General features: G+C 37.1%; 1 protein-coding gene across 1 annotated transcript; it reads right to left on the bottom strand.

Moving 5' to 3' along the window:
• Window positions 1–2,443: 2,443 nt before the first annotated feature.
• LOC140014158 (uncharacterized) lies at window positions 2,444–18,812 on the bottom strand. The gene is made up of 3 exons (XM_072064570.1): window positions 17,893–18,812; window positions 17,187–17,676; window positions 2,444–2,590 (listed from the first exon to the last, which is right to left on the bottom strand). The coding sequence occupies exons 1-3, from the start codon at window positions 18,810–18,812 to the stop codon at window positions 2,444–2,446; spliced, it is 1,557 nt and encodes a 518-aa protein (XP_071920671.1).

Here is an 18,812-nt window from a genome sequence, read left to right as displayed (position 1 = left end):
TACAAACTTTCAGGCCAAATTCATACCAAATAAACACACATATACCAGCTTCTAATAGCTTCACAAAAGGCCCAAAATTCCTTTCCCAATTTAATCCCAAAACTTACCAAACACTAACCTTAATAAAGATTCTAATCTCACCAACTCTAGCTACTTCAAAACTTAACCCATCAAACCCTAACCAAGCTAATCCTTAACCAAGCTTATACTCCTTGCTTTAGCCTAGGGTTTCTTAACCCAAATCAGTTTTTACCATTCACTCACCAAACCAATGAAACCAATCATCAAACACAACCACTACAAGTTCAATAACACAAGATTAGAGCTAACTAAAATGTTTAGCAAGAAAGCCTAATTAGGGTTCATATGGCCGAACATCAAGGCCCCAAATTTCACCAGATTAATCCATAAAACAAGTGGGAAACATAAAGGCACCATACTTAATGCACAACTAACATCCTTTACCACAATAACCACTAGTTCATGAATCATTAACCAACTTAAACCTTCAACTAGACTTTCTTACCTCAAAATAACGTATGTATGATGGCTAATGGCCTTAGGCCAACTCCAAGGTGGATTCTTTATGCTTCAAAATGAAGATTTATGGAAGAATTTTGGTTGACCTTTGCAAACTTTCCCTTGTTTTCTTCTTTTTCTCCCACGGCTCTCTCTCTCTATCTCCCTCTCTTGTTTTGCTTTGTTTTGTCTTACTAATGACTTGGTTATGTCTCTTTTGACTAATATGTGGTGCAAGACCACTTAGGAAAGATATTTCTTATGGCTAACCAATCACATAAAAGTACCTTATTTGTTTCTTAACCCTTGCACTTCAACTTAGCTTTTGTTCCACTCTTGCCCTCAAACATTTGGAACTCTTTCAATTTACTCCATAGGACTTAAACCTAATCTAATCCAAAATATGTAATCACACTTAATTGCTTCACTAATCACTTTCCTATCTTAATCACCTATACTTAAACATACTTCCTCCATAATAAAAACAATTAAACAACAACCTTTATAACATTGACAAAATTAAGGTTTTAAACCCAACTTAAGCTTTCTAATCTATTGGAACACTAGAGGGTTTACTAGTCTGAGGTTTTCTAACTTTTAAACTTACTTAACCTGTATAAAATAAATCGAATTCTATACTTACTTGTACCAAAACACACTCTAGAATACCAAACATAAATTACAACTCAAATTTGTGATTGATACAAAAACTAGGATTTTATAAATAATCCAATTTAGGGTTTTCGAATAATTTAGTAAAAAATAGAACAAAATGCTATTAATATCTCATAATTTCGAAATTAAGGACTATCCGTGGTCTCACAACTGAATTCAAAACATGTGGATCAGTTAAATCTACTGAAATATTTGGAGCACAATTAAAGTAAATTGGTCCATTACATACATTTGTTTGAATCATAGATAAAAGTGAAGTTTTATATCTTTTAAGTCTTGTGTCTCTTAAAGCTAAATATATAGGAGCATCTACTCCTAAATGGAATAAAGGTTTTACTGTAACCTGAATTAATCCTATATGAATATATCTATATCCTTTATTAAGATACTTTTGAATTGTATTATGATTTAACAATGGAATGGATTGATATTCTTCTTGAATAGATATTGTTTTTTCATGAGTTTTAACAGATAAAACTATTTTGAAATCTAAGGGACCTATTATGTAAATATGTTCTATTTTTTCTTCGAGAATAGTTCAATCTGAATTATTTACAGGTATATGATATTCATGACTTTGTATTATATTTGCTTGTTTTGAACTAGATCCTATCTTCAATTGTCTAAGAAATGCGGCCATGTTTAATATCTTGTTTAATCTTTTATCTTATTAGGAACAACCGAGCTTAAGCATGGAACATTCTATCTTGGACTTACCAACTGACTTACAAAGCTTCAAAGTTTTACCAATGATTAAGATAAAATTTTAAATGAGATATTTAAACATGAATGCATGAATTAGAAATTTAATATAGGAAATAATTCAAAATAAAAATAACTATGGTATGGCTATGATACCAGAACCAACCCGGGTATATAATAAAGCTAATAAATATGAAAAGTATGAGCATAATAAAGAACTCACAAAAAATCAGAGTAACCTTTGAAACGGAAGCTTTAAATTGTAGAGCCTTTGAGATGAAATCAAACTTTAAATCTTTCAAATATTGAAATATGATAACAGAATAATTTAGAAACTAGAAGTAAGAGGTTTTTAGAGAGTTTTTAGAATAGCTAAAACACTTGATGCCTCTACATTGGATTTTGAATGCTATTTATAGAGTTTTTTGCCTTCGAATTTCATTTTCATTTGATTGCCGACACTTTTATTTGAATTTCATTTGCTTTTTTCTACCGACACCTTATCTTCTTCTGATTGGTTGCTTTTGAAATTTGGCCGACAACTTTATCAAAAGTCTGCCGGGTCTTGAGTACAAGGACCATTGGAAGGATCAAAAGTAGATTCTGACGATGACCCAACTGACTCATCTTTTTTGTCTTGCTTCTGCAAATAATTCAAATATTCTTTAAGCATCTCCTGATTCCGCATCATCTTCTGCATTAAGAAATCATTTGCAATTGTTTTTGAGGCTGAGCTACTTGATTTTTCTTTTTCTTTCTTTTGTGGAGTAGTTGGGGTACTAACTCCTTTTACAATCTGCTGATTTGGATTTATCCATTTGAGCTTTTCTCCTGTTTCTAAAAATCTCAAAATATTCTTTTGATCACACAATTCTTGATTGAATCCTATCCACCATTTGATCTTGAATTCTCTGACTAGTGACATTGGTAATGCTTTTTCTAGTTCTTGATGAATTTTGAAACTCTAGCAAAAAATCCATAGAACTTTGAACTCCATGTGGAATAAAATTGGCCTTGTATACTCTTCTCCCCTTGCTTTTTTGAGATAAGTTTGAAATCCCATTAAAACGTTTGGAGGTAGAATTTCTTTTTAAGACCCAAACCATTGCCACCAATGATTAAACCAAATTGGAAATTCTCTGTTGCAAGTTTCTTTGAATGTAAAGAACCATGAATGATTAAAAGGTCTATACAAAAAAGCATGATACCATGCTATTTTGTAATCTTGATAAGTGAATCCATCTGGAATAAATCTAATTGAGAAGGATTTCTTTGAATAAAGAGAAGTCCATTCATTAGAAGAACAAACTTTCTTTATAATACATTTTGAATGGCTGATTATTTTTGGGTTCTTTTTATTTGAAATTGGGAAAATTTCCATAGATTGAGTATATGTGAGAATTAATTCATAATAATCTAAATTTTTGGATGGGTCACCTGGTTGCCAAAAGCATTTTGAAGGGAAAAGTTTTTGAGTAAAGGAATTGAGTGTATTATAAAGAGGTACTTCTTGACATCTAGTTAAAGTAATGTATTGAGTAAAGGGTTTGGTGAAATAGGGATTTTCATTGGTTTTCTCAGGGGTTCTTGGAATTTGTTGAATTGGTCTTATTTGAGAAGAAGTTGGAGGATGAGTAGCTTGACTATAAGTCAATGTTGAAAATCTTACAATAATTGAAATCTATTTTGAATTACAGGAGTAAGACTCATCTCATAATCTTGAGGAGTCTTAGGTCTAGAACTTTTTGCTTTTGAATCCATAATCCTACAAAATTTAACAAATAATACAACTTATTTTTTGTTTTTTCTCTCTGATCTCATAATTATATCCTTCTATTGACTCATTATCATCTTCATGGACTCTTTTTGCCCATTGTCTTTGTAATATTGTAAGATCAATCATTTTCCTTTTTCCAAAACATCGTTCTTTAACACTAATAATAGCTTTTGAAGGTCTCATCTTCACTTCATCATATTTTGGAATATCATAGATTTCAATTCTCTTAATTTTTTCTCCTTGAACTACACAATGTATTATATCTCTTGAAATAATACGAAGATATTTTTTTATATTATTTTTATCATTGTATCTTTTTCGGATTGCCTTGAGCAATTGCTTACTTTGCTCCATTCCCTTGTAGAAACTCTTTTGTCAAAAAATCAGGAAGAGAATTATTTTCTCCTTTGATAAATTCTATTTCAAAATCAAATACTGATAAAATTGCTTGCCATCTAGCAAAAATTTGTTTTGAAACTATATTTTGAACATCATTTTGTAAAACTTCTTTTGTCGATTTACAATCTATTCTAAGTAAAAACTTTTTGTTGTACAAATCATCTTGAAATTTTGATATACATAATACTATAGATAAAATCTCCTTTTTAATAGTAGAATAATTCTTTTGTGGATCAGACTATGTTCCTGAATGAAATCTAACTAATTCTTCTTTTAAATCATCTAGTCTTTGTTTCAAAATTCTTCCATATCCTAATTCTGATGCATCGGTTTCTACTATCATAAAAGCTTTAGGATGAGGAAGACATAAACTTGGTAACGATTCAATTTTTTCTTTAAGATCTATAACCTTTTGAGTATGTTCTTCAGACCATGGTTTAGGATTTTTCTTTAATCTATTAAATAATATGGAGCATTCTTGTCTTAATTTAGGAAAAAAATCTGCAATATAATTTAAACATCCTAAAAATCTTTGCAATTGATTTTTTTTTCTTTTATTTCATCTGGAAATTTATGTGCAAATTCTAAAGTTCTATTTATTGGCTTTATTGTTCCTTTATCTATATCATGTCCTAAAAATCTTATTTTAGTTTGGAATTATTTCATTTTAGATGCTGATACTACCAATCCATTTTTCTTAACTACCTTTAAAAATATATTTAGATGTTTAAAATGTTGTTCTAAAGATTCTGAAAATATTAACACATCATCAATATAGACTATACTAAATGAACTAAAAGGGTTGAATATATCATGTCGCGCCCCATTTTTTTATTAAAATAAATTAGTTTAGAAAAATGAATTTTTGGTAAAAAAATGAGTTTTTGATTTTTTGAGAAAATGAAGAAAAATATGGGTCTAAATGGGACTTGAAAATGTGACGATTTGACCTAAAATATAGTTTAAAAAGGGTTTTTTGAATGAAAAATGGAGTCGCCACTTGGTATAGAGTTAAGGTGTACCAAATCACAAAAAAATGAATTTTTAAAGAAAAAAAAGTAGAAAAACCCTTTTTAAACGACTCCAAGTCCACGAAAATTAGAAAAAAAGATTCGGGAGTCACATTTGAAGAAAGGGAAGGCAAGGATAAGAATCCAAGGCACCCTTTCAACCTAGCCAAGGCTAGTTGCGCGATTTAGTCAAAGATTTTCGCATTTTAACCTAAAGATTTATCACCTTTGGATGTACTATATGAATGCAAACACTAGACCTAGAAGGGTGTCGGGGGGTCGAAATTTCTTTTCGAAACTCAATTGGTGCCAATCACATTAATTGTGATGCCCAATAAAGACTTTTCGAAGAAATCACGAATAATGCAAGTCATGAGACTCAAAAGAAAGAAAAAGTAAGGAAAATAATAATATACAAATGTGTATGTCCTAAAGGAATGCATCATAATGGGTGCGTGGGACTTACACTCGTGACTTTCAATGTTCCCTTTAATAGAGGGAATACGAGCGTGCTAAGGCTAGAAAAACCAAACTCGTCCATATCTCATATCCAAGGGGTTACTCCCTATCTAATCAAGCAAATGCACTACCCTAATTCTATTTCTTAAATGAAATGCACTACCCGGTCCTGCCAAGGTTGGCGGGATAGAACCCGGTCCCAACGTGATATAAGCGATCAGCGGGATAAAACCCGATCCTACCGAGGTTGGCGGGATGAACCCGGTCCCAACATTCATTGGTCAGCGGGATAAAACCCGGTCCTGACGAGGTTGGCGTTGGCGGGATGAAACCCGGTCCCAACATTCATTGGTCAGCGGGATAAAACCCGGTCCTGCTAGGTTGGCGGGATGAAACCCGATCCCAACGTGATATAAACGGTTAGCGGGATTAAACCCGATCCTGCCAAGGTTGGCGGGATGAAACCCGGTCCCAACGTTCATTAGTCAGTGGGATAAAATCCGGTCCTGACGAGGTTGGCGGGATGAAACCCGATCCCAACATTCATTGGTTAGCGGGATAAAACCCGGTCCTGACGTTCATTTAATCAAAAATTAAATGTGATTGTCAAGGTGGGGATAGAAGGGTGCGCGGCAGACGTTGAAATTTCGCCAAAAAAGAAATTTAATTTAATTTTCCAAGAAACAAAAATTTAAACTTGATTTGATTTGATTTTTTTTTGATGAATTTTTGATTGATGATGATGATGATTTATTTATTTATTTTTATTTATTTAATTTATTTTTTGAATTTTTGATATTCGGGAGAATCTTTTCAAAAAATGATTTGCCCCAATTTTAATTATTGTGTCACCGATCTTTCGATCTGCTTTATGGTATTATTACTTTTCCTCAAAACTTTGATTCAGTCCTTTTTCTCAGCTCAAATCATGAATATTCAATTCTTGGACGATATCTCACAGTTCAAAACTTGCCCCAGCTTCATTATTTGAAACGAGCATGGACCTGCAAAAGAAATAAACAAATAAAGCCATCACCATCCGATCAATTCCTCCTTCAAGAAATGTGTAAACATGGGTACTTTGATGTTTTCCCCTTGATACTTCGAAAACTCAACTTTGCTCTGTGATCTGATCAAACTCCATTGACTTCCAATGCTAATAATGCCCTTGGTATCTAGGGATTTTCAATAAATCAGGGGGATTGCCATCTGATGAACCCAAAGAGATAAATAAGACCATGAAACTCATGAAAGAACATTCTATTTACACAACAAATGATGAAAATTTCTGTAACATGAAAACAATCATTTATTTTTATTGAAAGAAAATTAATTTTGAAAAAATGAATCTATAAATTCGGTAATTTACGCTTGAGAAACCAAAGTATTCCGACTTCAAACAAAATGCCACACTTGACCCTTTAGATATCATCCGCCCGGAGTTCGATGTTGGCCACAGAAAAACTACAATGCGAGGAGGAATCTCAAATGAACCAAATCACCAGTTTTATAATTCCAACCTCACTTTTCCTCATGAAACTCAACCTTAGCGCCCTTTCAGGTTTTCACTAAGGCTACTCCCACTTTTATTGTTTTTTTTTGTTTTTTTGTTTTCATTTTTCATTCTTTTTGCTTTTCTTTTCTTTCTTTTCTTTTTTCTTTTTCTTTTCAAAGGTGCCCTTTTTGGATTTTCACCTGATGAACAAATCTTGCCAATAGCTTTTATCAACTCAAAAAATGCGTTTTAAGAAATAATGGCATCAGTGCGACAACCCCTTCCCTTACAAAATGAGTGAAGGCGTATTGACATCATTTGCTATGTGATTTAGAAAATTTGCTTAAAAGAGGTGATGCCAAGAACGGATGCCAGGACTTTTGGTTTTTGTAATGGGGTTTGGTGAGATGTTAAGAAAAGGTTAAAGTTTGAAGGCAGATTTCTGAAAGTGGTTTAAATGACCTGAGATCGCATTATTGTACCATCCCTATTTTAGGGTTAAACCAAAACTTGCCCCAGTCTATTTTCAACTGAGATTCTTTGTCCTTTCATTTTCCTTCCTTTCTTCTGTCATTCCATTCATCTTTTGAAATATTCACAATTTGCCCCAGTTTATTTTTTAACTGAGGTATTCTTTTATTCATTTCCTTTTCTTTCGGCTTTCTTTTGAATATTGAATTTGCCCCAGTATGAGGTTTTTCTTTTCTTTTTCAAAACTACATTTGCCCCAGTGTGGGGTTTACGATTTTCAGGGGTTGCCTAATGAAGTAATTTATTCTGAAGGCTCAAAAGGGATGACAAAGGATAAAATGTCTCAATGGGAAAGGAAGAAGGCCTGACTTTCATTCCATTCTTTGCATTAGCCCTTGAAAGGAAACTTTCATTTATCAGATGAAGAATTTCTTACACACATATCCGAATTGATCGGTTGAGGAAAAATTTGTCCACTCCACTTCTGCGAGAACTAGTACCCTGCCATGCAACACCTTCTTGATAATAAAAGAACCTTACCCATTCGCGGTGAACTCTTCTTTTGGCTTTATCTCATACCGACAAAAGCTACCTCAATGCTTTATTTCTTTGGGCCATTCTCTTTTGATAGCACTGACAATGACAAATGGCATTCAGATGCTTCTTATCAAGTGTCCACTGAAATCGTGATCCCACTTCAGCTTGCGTTTCTCTTTATACCATTTGTGTCCCTTTGAAACATTTTCTGATGTCTCTTCGCTATTCCCCTCATTTTGAAATCCAAATTCACATTCATGAAATATCAAATTTCAGAACAGTGATATCCAAAGGGTCAGAGGATTTTATTCTTGGCCATCTGAAAAGAATGCGTAAGTAATACAATATATATAAAACTGTATATTTTAAATTTCAAAGGAAGGACAAAACGTCATAATACGCTATTTAACAAAAGACACGCTCTTTAACATAAGATTTGTATTGAAAAGACATTTGAGTTAAAACTATTTACACAACGAAAATGCAAAAGATGAACAATGCAAATGATTTCTTCCATAATTCATAATCAAAGGCAATCCCCTAAATTTACCAAAATTCCTTTCGGGAGGGAATGTGATTTGCAATCCAATTTTAGATAGCTTTTTCGAGTACAAAAGGCTTCTGGATTACTCCATTCTCCCTCACAGTGTATTTGACAGACTTTTCAAACTCTTCATCAGTGGTAATAGTCCCTACAGTATCTTTGTGCATAGGAAAAGGGTTTTTGCTAACACTTGGTCCTTGTTCTTCTCTCCCTCTCAAAATTATGTCTCCGGCCTCAATCATGTCTTGGATTTTATATTTAAGTACCTAACAATTGGCAGTAGAATGTCCAGGAGCTCCAGATTGATAGGCACAAAAAGATTGAAGATCATAACCAGGGGGAACTCCTTTAGTATAGACTTTAGGAGGTATTGTACCAATTTTTCCCGCGGCCTTGAGCTGCTCATATAGTTGATCAAGGGGCCGACCCAGATTGGTAAAAGTTCTATATCGGGCCGGGTCTTGGGTGCCAGCGGTTCATTGATAGTTGTTGTTCTGGTTGACGGGTAAAGTGGGTCTTGGGTGATAAGGAGGGCGAGGTCTAGTTTGAAAGTTAGGTGGAGAAATATGAAATGGTGTAGTGGGTGTGTCGCGCCCCAGTTTTTGGAAAAATAAAATGATAACTCACGGCTAAATGAAAAGTGCAGCTAAGGAACTAAGATGTGCAACTCATGGCTAGATGAAAAGTGCAGCAAAGGAATGACCAAAGGAAACCACGGCTAAATGAAAGTGCAGCAAGGGAACAATTATGAAAGCTCACGTCTAAACTGGAAAAATTCTTTCTCCCTCCCTCGGATAAATTGAAACATTTCCAGCAGCTATGTGTCAACAATTTTGGCCAAATCACTAACTGTCGCGCCCCATTTTTTGGAAAAATAAAATGATAACTCACAGCTAAATGAAAAGTGCAGCTAAGGAACTAAGATGTGCAACTCATGGCTAGATGAAAAGTGCAGCAAAGGAATGACCAAAGGAAACCACGGCTAAATGAAAGTGCAGCAAGGGAACAATTATGAAAGCTCACGTCTAAACTGGAAAAATTCTTTCTCCCTCCCTCGGATAAATTGAAACATTTCCAGCAGCTATGTGTCAACAATTTTGGCCAAATCACTGAATTATGTACTCAAAGCTATCATGCATGACTAATAAATGAAGTTACTATCAATTCTAGTCCAAAGCAGGGTCGGTCACCAACAACATTCATCCAAAATTCCAGAATTTGCTCAACTATTTACGGATGACATGCATGCAACAGATTTTTGGTTTCATTCAAATTTCTGGTTTACACACAGCTAAATCATCTCATGCAGGGCTTAATCATCCAGCATTTAGTTAGCTAAACACACAACCAAGTGAGAATCAAACACTTTCCAGCAAATCTCATACTAAAATACCCATACAACTCCCAAAACAACTCCATCAGCTAAGCTGGGAAAATTGGTTTAGCAGTCCAACAACTTCCAATAAAAATTTCCAGCCATGCAACCGAATTTCTGGCCATAAAGTTCACATGCAAAACCAAATAACAAGTTATCTATCAGATTAGATCCAAAACCAAGTTCGAATGTCATCAAAATCACCATCTTACCAGAAATTCATCCAAACTCTCTCTCGGTTAACATGCATGTAAACAGATTCTATATTCCTTCACTATTCTTGCTTAAACAAGGTTGATTAACCTCATGCAAAGAATAATCATCCAGCTATTAACTAACTAACCACACAACTAAGCTCAGATCATCACAAAGTAACAAGTTAAAGCTGAAATTTCTAGTTCAAACTCACGGCATTTCCAATTCTTTTGAAACCCATTTCTGGTAACTCAATTCTTCATCTAAACGTACAACTCTCACATGCATGCCTCTAAACAGCTTCATCTACCCATAATCAATTAGTTCAAGTCTAGAAATTACCTCAGCTTGGAGCTTAATACACACGACTAATAGCTGCAACAATCCTCCACTCTCGGCTGTCCAGAATTGCAGTCTGCAACTCTCCCTCTCCCTGGCTCAAACTTGCGGCTGGATTGGAGGAAGTTTGACTCTCGGTTCTTTCTCTCCCTCTCTCGATTGGTCTTGAAGTGAGGCTGGAAGATAAACTAAGTCCTCACCTCTCTCTCTCTCGTCGTTATTTCCAAAGAAGCTGATCACTCACAGCTCACGGCAGCAAATGAAAAAATGGAAGTGTGATATCGTGGTGAATTGGAAATGATATAGCGTAGTGGGATGTATATATTGAGGTATTGGGAGTGGAGTGGAGTCGGCAATAACAATGGAAAGTGCTAGGTTGAGAAGTGGAAATGGAACCGGCAGAAATAGAATTGTGATTTTTTGATTTTTTTGATTTTTTTGATTTTTTTTTTTTGAAATGAATTAAATAAAACTGATAATAAAAATAGATAACAAACAACAAAAACAACAAAAAAAGTAATTTAATTAACATTGGATAGAAACTAAATAAACTAGAATCAACAAAGCACAATTTTCCATTTTTCATCAATTTCCTCTTTTCTTCTTTTTTTTTCACAAATTTTACGTTAAAACTTAAAACTAAAACTAAAACTAAAACGTGAACAAAATTAATATGACAAATAATTAGCAAATAAAAGACAAATAAAAAGGTAACAACTAAAATGCAGACAATCTAAAACCAAATCATGAATTAGATGCAACATACAAATTATTTAAAAATTTGGTGTCTACAGTTTGCCCCTCTTTGTTTGAGTTTTGAAAAAACTTGAGACAAAGAAGTAGACACCAAATACTTACCTGTGTTATTCGGCTGCAAAATGATTTGAACGGACCGGAATTTTAAAAACGGGAATGATCCGAACAAGGAATTTAAAACGGGACTGACCCGAACAAGGAATTTAAAACGGGACTGACCCGAACAGGAATTTAAAACGGGACTGGCCCGAACAAGGATTTAAAACGGGACTGACCCGAACAGGAATTTAAAACGGGACTGGCCCGAACAGGAATTTAAACGGGACTGACCCGAACAGGAATTAAAAACGGGACTGGCCTGAACAAGGATTTAAAACGGGACTGACCCGAACAGGAATTTAAAACGGGACTGGCCCGAACAGGAATTTAAAACGGGACTTCACTGGGGAAGTTTAAACAATGAATTGAGTTTTTTTTTTTTTTTTTTTTACCTGAGAATAGTTCAACTTTTGTACCGAAAGGGAAATTTGGATTTCTGTGACTGAAGCGATCGCTGATGTTGTTTCTTATGATCGAGCTTTGCAAATAACATCGATCCTTGCTTACTGGGGAGCTTTGTTTGCCATTGATTTAGGTGCCAAAAGGAGAGTGGCCGCTTTTGTTTGTGAATGCAACATTCCTGCAAGAAAAAAAAGAAATAATGGGCTTGCCACCATTATTTGATCCGATTTGCCTTGAGAATCGTGTAAACATGAGTCTTGTGATGCTTTTATTTCTGCTCGGCGGCGTCTGCCTTAAACCTTTCAATTTCTGGGACTGATAAAATGCAGATTTACCACGTCACCCAATCCAGGTGGTAGCTTTGTTGTATGTTACTCCCTGTAACTGATGATTGAACCCCCTATCTTTGCACAAACCTCAGGGTTTATCATTCATTTGAATTTAATGGTGAAAGAATGATGCATGAAAATTAGTCATATAAAAATCAATGTATATGCAAGATGATTTCCTATGTTAGGCAAAGATGAGCATGCAAAAGAATGTAGACAATCATAAGCATTCATACACAAATAATTTGAGAATAACCAAGAGGTTTATAAAGATACATTTTGCAAAAGAATATTTGTAAAGAACAAATACAAATTTAACCAACGAATATCATATTCAAAACTTTGGATATTTTCTCTTCGGAATCCGATATTGGTAGAAGTATCACAAATATGAGGAAAACCCCAAATGAACCAGGTCACCGGCTGTTCCTTCTTGAGCTTGTCTGTCGAGAAAACCTACCTTGGCGCCCTTTCGGGTTTTCACCAAGGTTGCCCCCACCTTTTTTGTTGTTTTGTTTTTTTTTTCTCTTTTTCTTTTCTTTTTTTTCTTTTTTCCTTTTTTTCTTCTTTTTTTCTTTTTTTTTCCGAGGCGCCCTTTCGGGTTTTCACCTAGAGAACCATGCAATATCTCGACCATTATCGGCTCAGAAATATGAATTGAAGATTTCTGGCATCAGTAGAATGCATTTCCCTTGTGAGATTAGGCGAAAGCATTATAGACATCACCTGCCAGTTGATTAACAAATTTTCTAATAGAAATGCAGCAAGTGACGAAAACCAGGACTTTGGGCTTTTGTAATGAGGTCCGGTGGGGTGTTTTTCAAGAAAGGTTGAGGCTTGAAGGCAGATTTGATACGAGGGGTGAAATAACTTGAGATTGCACCCTTTTGAAAACAACTCCGATACTGAGGAAAATTTGCCCCAGTTTGATCAGTTTTTCTCTCTTTGCATTTTTCATTGTATTTTCCTCACTTTTTGCATTTTTCTTTGAAAACTAAATTTGCCCCAGTGTGGGGTTTTTTTTTTTTTTCGAAACAAATTTGCCCCAGTGTGGGGTTTGCAATTCTCAAGGGTTATCAAACGAAATTTGTCAATTCTGATGGCTCAAAGGGGACAAGTAGAGATAAAATATTTTTTAGTGTAAAAGAAGATGGCCTGACTTGCATTTCGCCATTTGCATGAATTTCTAAAGAAAATTTGCATGATCAAATGAAAAACTTTTTGCACATATCTGAGTTGATGGGTTGAGGGAAAACCCGTCCATCCATTTCCGCCAAAATAAGAGCTCCGCCAGGTAATACCTTTTGGATAATGAACGGCCCTTGCCAATTTGGAGCGAACTTGCCTTTAGCTTCATCTTGCATTGACAAAATTCGCTTCAGTACCTTATCACCTTCTTCAAATGCCCGCCGATGGACTTTTTTGTTGTAAGCTCGGGCCACACGTTTTTGATAGCATTGCCCATGACAGATAGCATTGAATCGCTTCTCATCTATCAAAGTCAATTGCTCATGGCGCTGCTTGATCCAATCGGCCTCCTCCAATTTAGCTTCCATAAGGATTCGTAGCGACGGAATTTCAACCTCAGCTGGTAATACAGCTTCCATCCCATACATAAGTGAATATGGCGTTGCCCCAGTCGATGTCCGAATAGAAGTCCGGTACGCCATCAATGCATAAGGCAACTTTTCATGCCAATCGCGATGCTTTTCTGTCATTTTGCGAATAATTTTCTTCAGATTCTTATTTGCGGCTTCTACAGCTCCATTCATCTGAGGCCTATAAATGGCAGAATTGCGGTGTTTGATTTTGAACTGCTCACATAGTCCATCTACCATGTCATTGTTCAGATTCTTGGCATTGTCCGTGATAAGCGTTTCGGGTACTCCAAAGCGACAGATGATGTGATCTCTCAGGAAATTGGCCACTACCTTCTTCGTGACATGTTTGAATGACTCTGCTTCAACCCATTTGGTAAAGTACTCGATCGCCACCAATATAAATCGATGTCCATTTGAAGCAGGAGGATCTATTGTACCAATCACGTCCATACCCCACATTGAACAGGGCCATGGGGCGGTCATGCTATGCAGTTCAGTGGGTGGAGCGCGTATAATGTCACCGTGCATTTGGCATTTTATACATCTCCGGACAAAATCTATACAATCATGCTCCATGGTAAGCCAGAAGTATCCGATTCTCATGATTTTCTTCGCTAGCAAATGGCCGTTCATGTGAGGTCCACAAACGCCACTATGCACCTCTTTCATCATATATTGAGCTTCATCTTCATCAATGCACCTTAAAAGGTTCAAATCCGAGGTTCTTTTGTATAACACTTCTCCATTTAAGAAGAATTTTGAAGCCATTCTACGCAGAAAACTCTTGTCTTTTGTACCAGCATGCAGAGGGTAAGACCCAGTTTTGAGAAACTCTTTAAGATCATTAAACCAAGGAATAGTATCCGAGGACTCGTCTGCAACCCAGCAGTGAGCAGGCTTGTCTTGAAGTTGAACTTGGATTGGTTCGATCTTCAATTCATCAGGATACTGGATCATAGAAGCTAAGGTAGCCAAAGCATCGGCGAATGCATTCCTGGCTCTCGGGAGATGTCTAAACTCCAAATTTTGAAACTGCTTGGCCAAAGTGAGCAGACTACAATGGTAGGGTAGAATTTTTGAATCTTTGGTTATCCACTGCTTCAAGGTTTGATGCACGAGCAAATCTGAATCACTGAAAGCTATCAACTCTTTGATTTCCATTTCTAAAGCCATTTTGAGACCAAAAATACAGGCTTCATATTCAGCCATGTTGTTTGTGCAGGCAAATTGCAATTTGGCAGCGGCAGGGTAATGTTTCCCTTCGGGTGAAACCAGAACGGCTCCAATTCCAACTCCGAGAGAATTCGAAGCTCCATCGAAGAAAAGCCTCCATTCAGGACTTTGTTCACTTATATCATCTGCAGCGCTTACAAATAGGACCCTCTCGTCAGGGAAATAAGTACGGAGTGGTTGATAATCATCATCCCTTGGATTTTCCGCCAAATGATCAGCTATAGCTTGCCCCTTAACCGCCTTTTGTGAGGTGAAAACAATATCGAATTCTGAGAGAATTATCTGCCATTTCGCCAAACGCCCAGTCAGCATCGGCTTCTCCAAAAGATACTTCAAAGGATCAGACCGGGAAATAAGATACGTGGTATGACTCAACAGATAGTGTCTCAACTTCTGAGCTGCCCAGGCCAATGCACAGCAGCTTTTCTCAATGAATGAATAATTAGCCTCGTACTGCGTGAACTTCTTGCTTAGATAGTAAATGGCTTGTTCTTTCCTTCCGGATTCATCGTGCTGACCTAGAACACACCCTACTGCTCCATCGAGTACAGATAAATACATAATCAAAGGTCGGCCCGGTTTGGGCGGCACTAAGACTGGTGGATGCAACAAATAATCTTTAATCTTGTCGAAAGCCTGTTGACACTCCTCATTCCAATACAACGGCACATTCTTTCTCAGTAATTTGAACAATGGCTCGCATGTGGCAGTTAGTTGGCCGATGAACCTCCCAATGAAATTGATCTTCCCTAAGAAGCTTTTCACGTCCTTCTGAGTTTTCGGCACTGGCATATCTCGAATTGCTTTGATTTTCGCCGGATCTATTTCTATGCCCTTCTTGCTAACAATGAATCCCAACAACTTACCCGCAGGTGCTCCAAAGGCGCATTTCGCAGGATTTAACTTCAAATTGTACTTCCGCAATCTTTCGAATAACTTCTTCAAATCAACCAAATGGTCCTCTGCCCTCTTAGACTTGATTATGATGTCATCCACATAGACCTCCATCTCCCGGTGGATCATATCATGAAATAGGGTTGTCATGGTCCTCTGATACGTTGCTCCAGCATTCTTTAAACCGAAAGGCATGACTCGGTAACAAAAGGTACCCCAAGGGGTAATGAAAGCAGTTTTCTCCCTATCCTCTTCTGCCATCAAAATTTGGTGGTAGCCAGCAAAACAATCACAAAAGGATTCAATCTCATGTCCGGCAGTATTGTCTAAGAGAATGTGAATGTTTGGTAGAGGGAAATCATCTTTAGGACTGGCTTTATTAAGGTCTCTATAATCAACGCAAACTCGCACCTCTCCATTCTTTTTTGGAACAGGGACTGGATTCGAAAGCCAAATTGGGTAATGGGAAACAATGATAATGTTGGCTTTGAGTTGTTTTTCAATTTGCTCTTTTATTTTGAGGCTCATATCTGGTTTGAATTTTCTGGGTTTTTGCTTTACGGGTGGAAAAGAAGGGTCTGTGGGTAACCTATGCACTACCACGTCAGTTGAAATGCCAGTCATATCATCATAGGACCACGCAAATACATCCTGGAACATGGTCAAGAATTCAAGCATCTCCTTTTTCTGCCTTTCATTCAAATGAATACTAATTTGCACCTCCTTAACTTCATCCTCAGTGCCAATGTTAACCTTTTCTGTTTCTTCCAGGTTCGGTTTTGGTTTTTCCTCATATTGTTCAAAGTCCTTTGCAAAAGAATCGAATACTTCCTCATTATCACTCTCGCTTTGGAGTTCGGATTCACAGACCTCCAAGTCGTGAGTGATATAGAGATTGCCATTATCGTATTCCAGAACTGTGATATCCAAAGGATCAAATAATTTTATTTTTGGCCATCTGAAAGAATTAACGAATGTGGGATAATAAGCAAATAAGCAACAAACAATATGAATATAAACAAGCGAATAAACAACAATGACAAGAAAAACTTGTGCATTTTCATAAAACCTTTGATTGAAAGCAAATGGAGATGAAAACTTAACAATATTTACATGCACAAACGTTAGTCAAAAAGGAAAATTGTTTTCATTGGCTATTTACAGATGCAAAAGTATTTTCATGAGTTCACATGAATGATAAACCCCTTTCAGTTTACCGAAACTCCTTCCGAACGGGCAGGGACTCGGCTGTCCAATTAGAAATTGACCCTTCGGGGATGTCAGGAAAGTCAGCCTCATCTGGAAAACTATCTTCAAATGTTGCCCCTACGAACAATTGGGCCAAACTAGCTTCAATTTCTTCAACTGGATTAACCTCTGATGTGATAACCTCTGTTGGTCGCGGAAAAGTATACCGCAGTGGTGGAATGTCAAAAACCCTTTGCCTGCCCTCTTTCTCTGCTCTTTTGTGCTCTTTCATCTCTTTGATGTCCTTGGCGGTTGGTTTGAAACCCAAACCGAATGTATCCCTTTTTCCCATAATCTCCACTGGCTTCAGGATCCCTTGCAGTTCACGCCCCAATCCTCTGTCTAATTTGTATCCTCCACGAATCATTTCCTTAGCCATCATTACACTTGCTTTTGAGAGAGCTTGTTCCTCCGTTGTGATCCAACTTACAGAGACTATATCGGATGTGCTATGAGGGGACATGGTGGCACTTCGACTTCCCTCCTCTTTAGATCCAGAATTGGTGATTACCAGGCAGTCCTCTTCGGCAAAGATAGTGATTAGCTTGTCATTTACTACGAATTTCAACAATTGATGCAACGAAGATGGCACAGCCCCAGACTTGTGAATCCATGGCCTTCCAAGTAAAATATTGTAAATGCTCGGGAAGTGCATTACTTGGCAAGTTATTTGAAATTGGGCGGGCCCCATCTCGATTACTAAATCTGCCTCTCCTATCGGCTCCCTTTGAGCTCCATCAAACCCTCGAACGATAGTCCCTGAAGGCCTCAGCTTAATGTCTTGCAATCCTAGCTTCTCCAAGGTACTCCAAGGACAAATATTAAGCGCGGACCCGTTGTCAATTAGCACCTTCGGCAGCATTTTCCCGTTGCACCTCACTGTTATGTACAACGCCCTATTATGTCCAATGCCCTCTGTCGGCAATTCATCGTCAGAAAAAGCAATTTGTTTGTTGAATAATACGCTCCCAACCACGTTTGAAAAATTATCAACAGAAATGTCCCTCGGAATTTGAGCTTTAGTTAATACGTCGATCAATGCATCCCTATGCACGTCTGAAGAGAAAAGTAAATCCAACATGGATATCTGGGCAGGCGACTTGCTCAGCTTTTCAACTACATTGTACTCACTTCTCTGAAGTCTCTTAAGGAAATCCAAGGCTTCTCTCTCGGTGATTGTTGGTTTAACGGGCGGTTCGGAGTTATCTGCTTGAATCGGAATGGTAGCTTCAAATGGACTTGCAACCTTCCCCGATCTGGTGACTGCTGACACTTCTTCCTTTTTAGCAATTGACTTTTCCCCAATCCGTACGTCAGGTTCATCATAATTCCATGGCACTTGTTGCAGGCTTAAAACAGGCTCTTGCTGCGGGAATTCAATAACCACCGGCTCCAAAGCCTCACTCTCGGCTGGCGTGAGATCCAAAATAAAGGGCTTCTCGTCCTCTTCAAGTGGCAATTCTATGACAAAGGGTTGGTCTGTGACCCCAAACACTTCAGTTTCCCTTGCCAATTCTCTGACTGGTTCCACATACTCCGTATCATCCAGAATAACCCCAATGATATTGGCATGTTCCGGTAAAGGGTTCCTATTTACGTTCGGCCCTTGTGTCTCCCTTTTTCGGATCACAATCTCCCCGGCTTCAACCATATCTTGGATTTTATGCTTAAGCGCCCTGCAATCAAAGGTGGCATGTCCGGGGGCCCCAGAATGATAAGCGCAGACAACTTGTGGATTATACCACGCGGGCAT

The sequence above is a fragment of the Coffea arabica genome, chromosome 9c (genome assembly GCF_036785885.1).
Source record: "Coffea arabica cultivar ET-39 chromosome 9c, Coffea Arabica ET-39 HiFi, whole genome shotgun sequence".
Classification (NCBI taxonomy): Eukaryota; Viridiplantae; Streptophyta; class Magnoliopsida; order Gentianales; family Rubiaceae; genus Coffea; species Coffea arabica.
The sequence above is the reverse complement of the archived record's forward strand: the minus strand, read 5'-3'. Positions and strand labels throughout refer to the sequence as shown.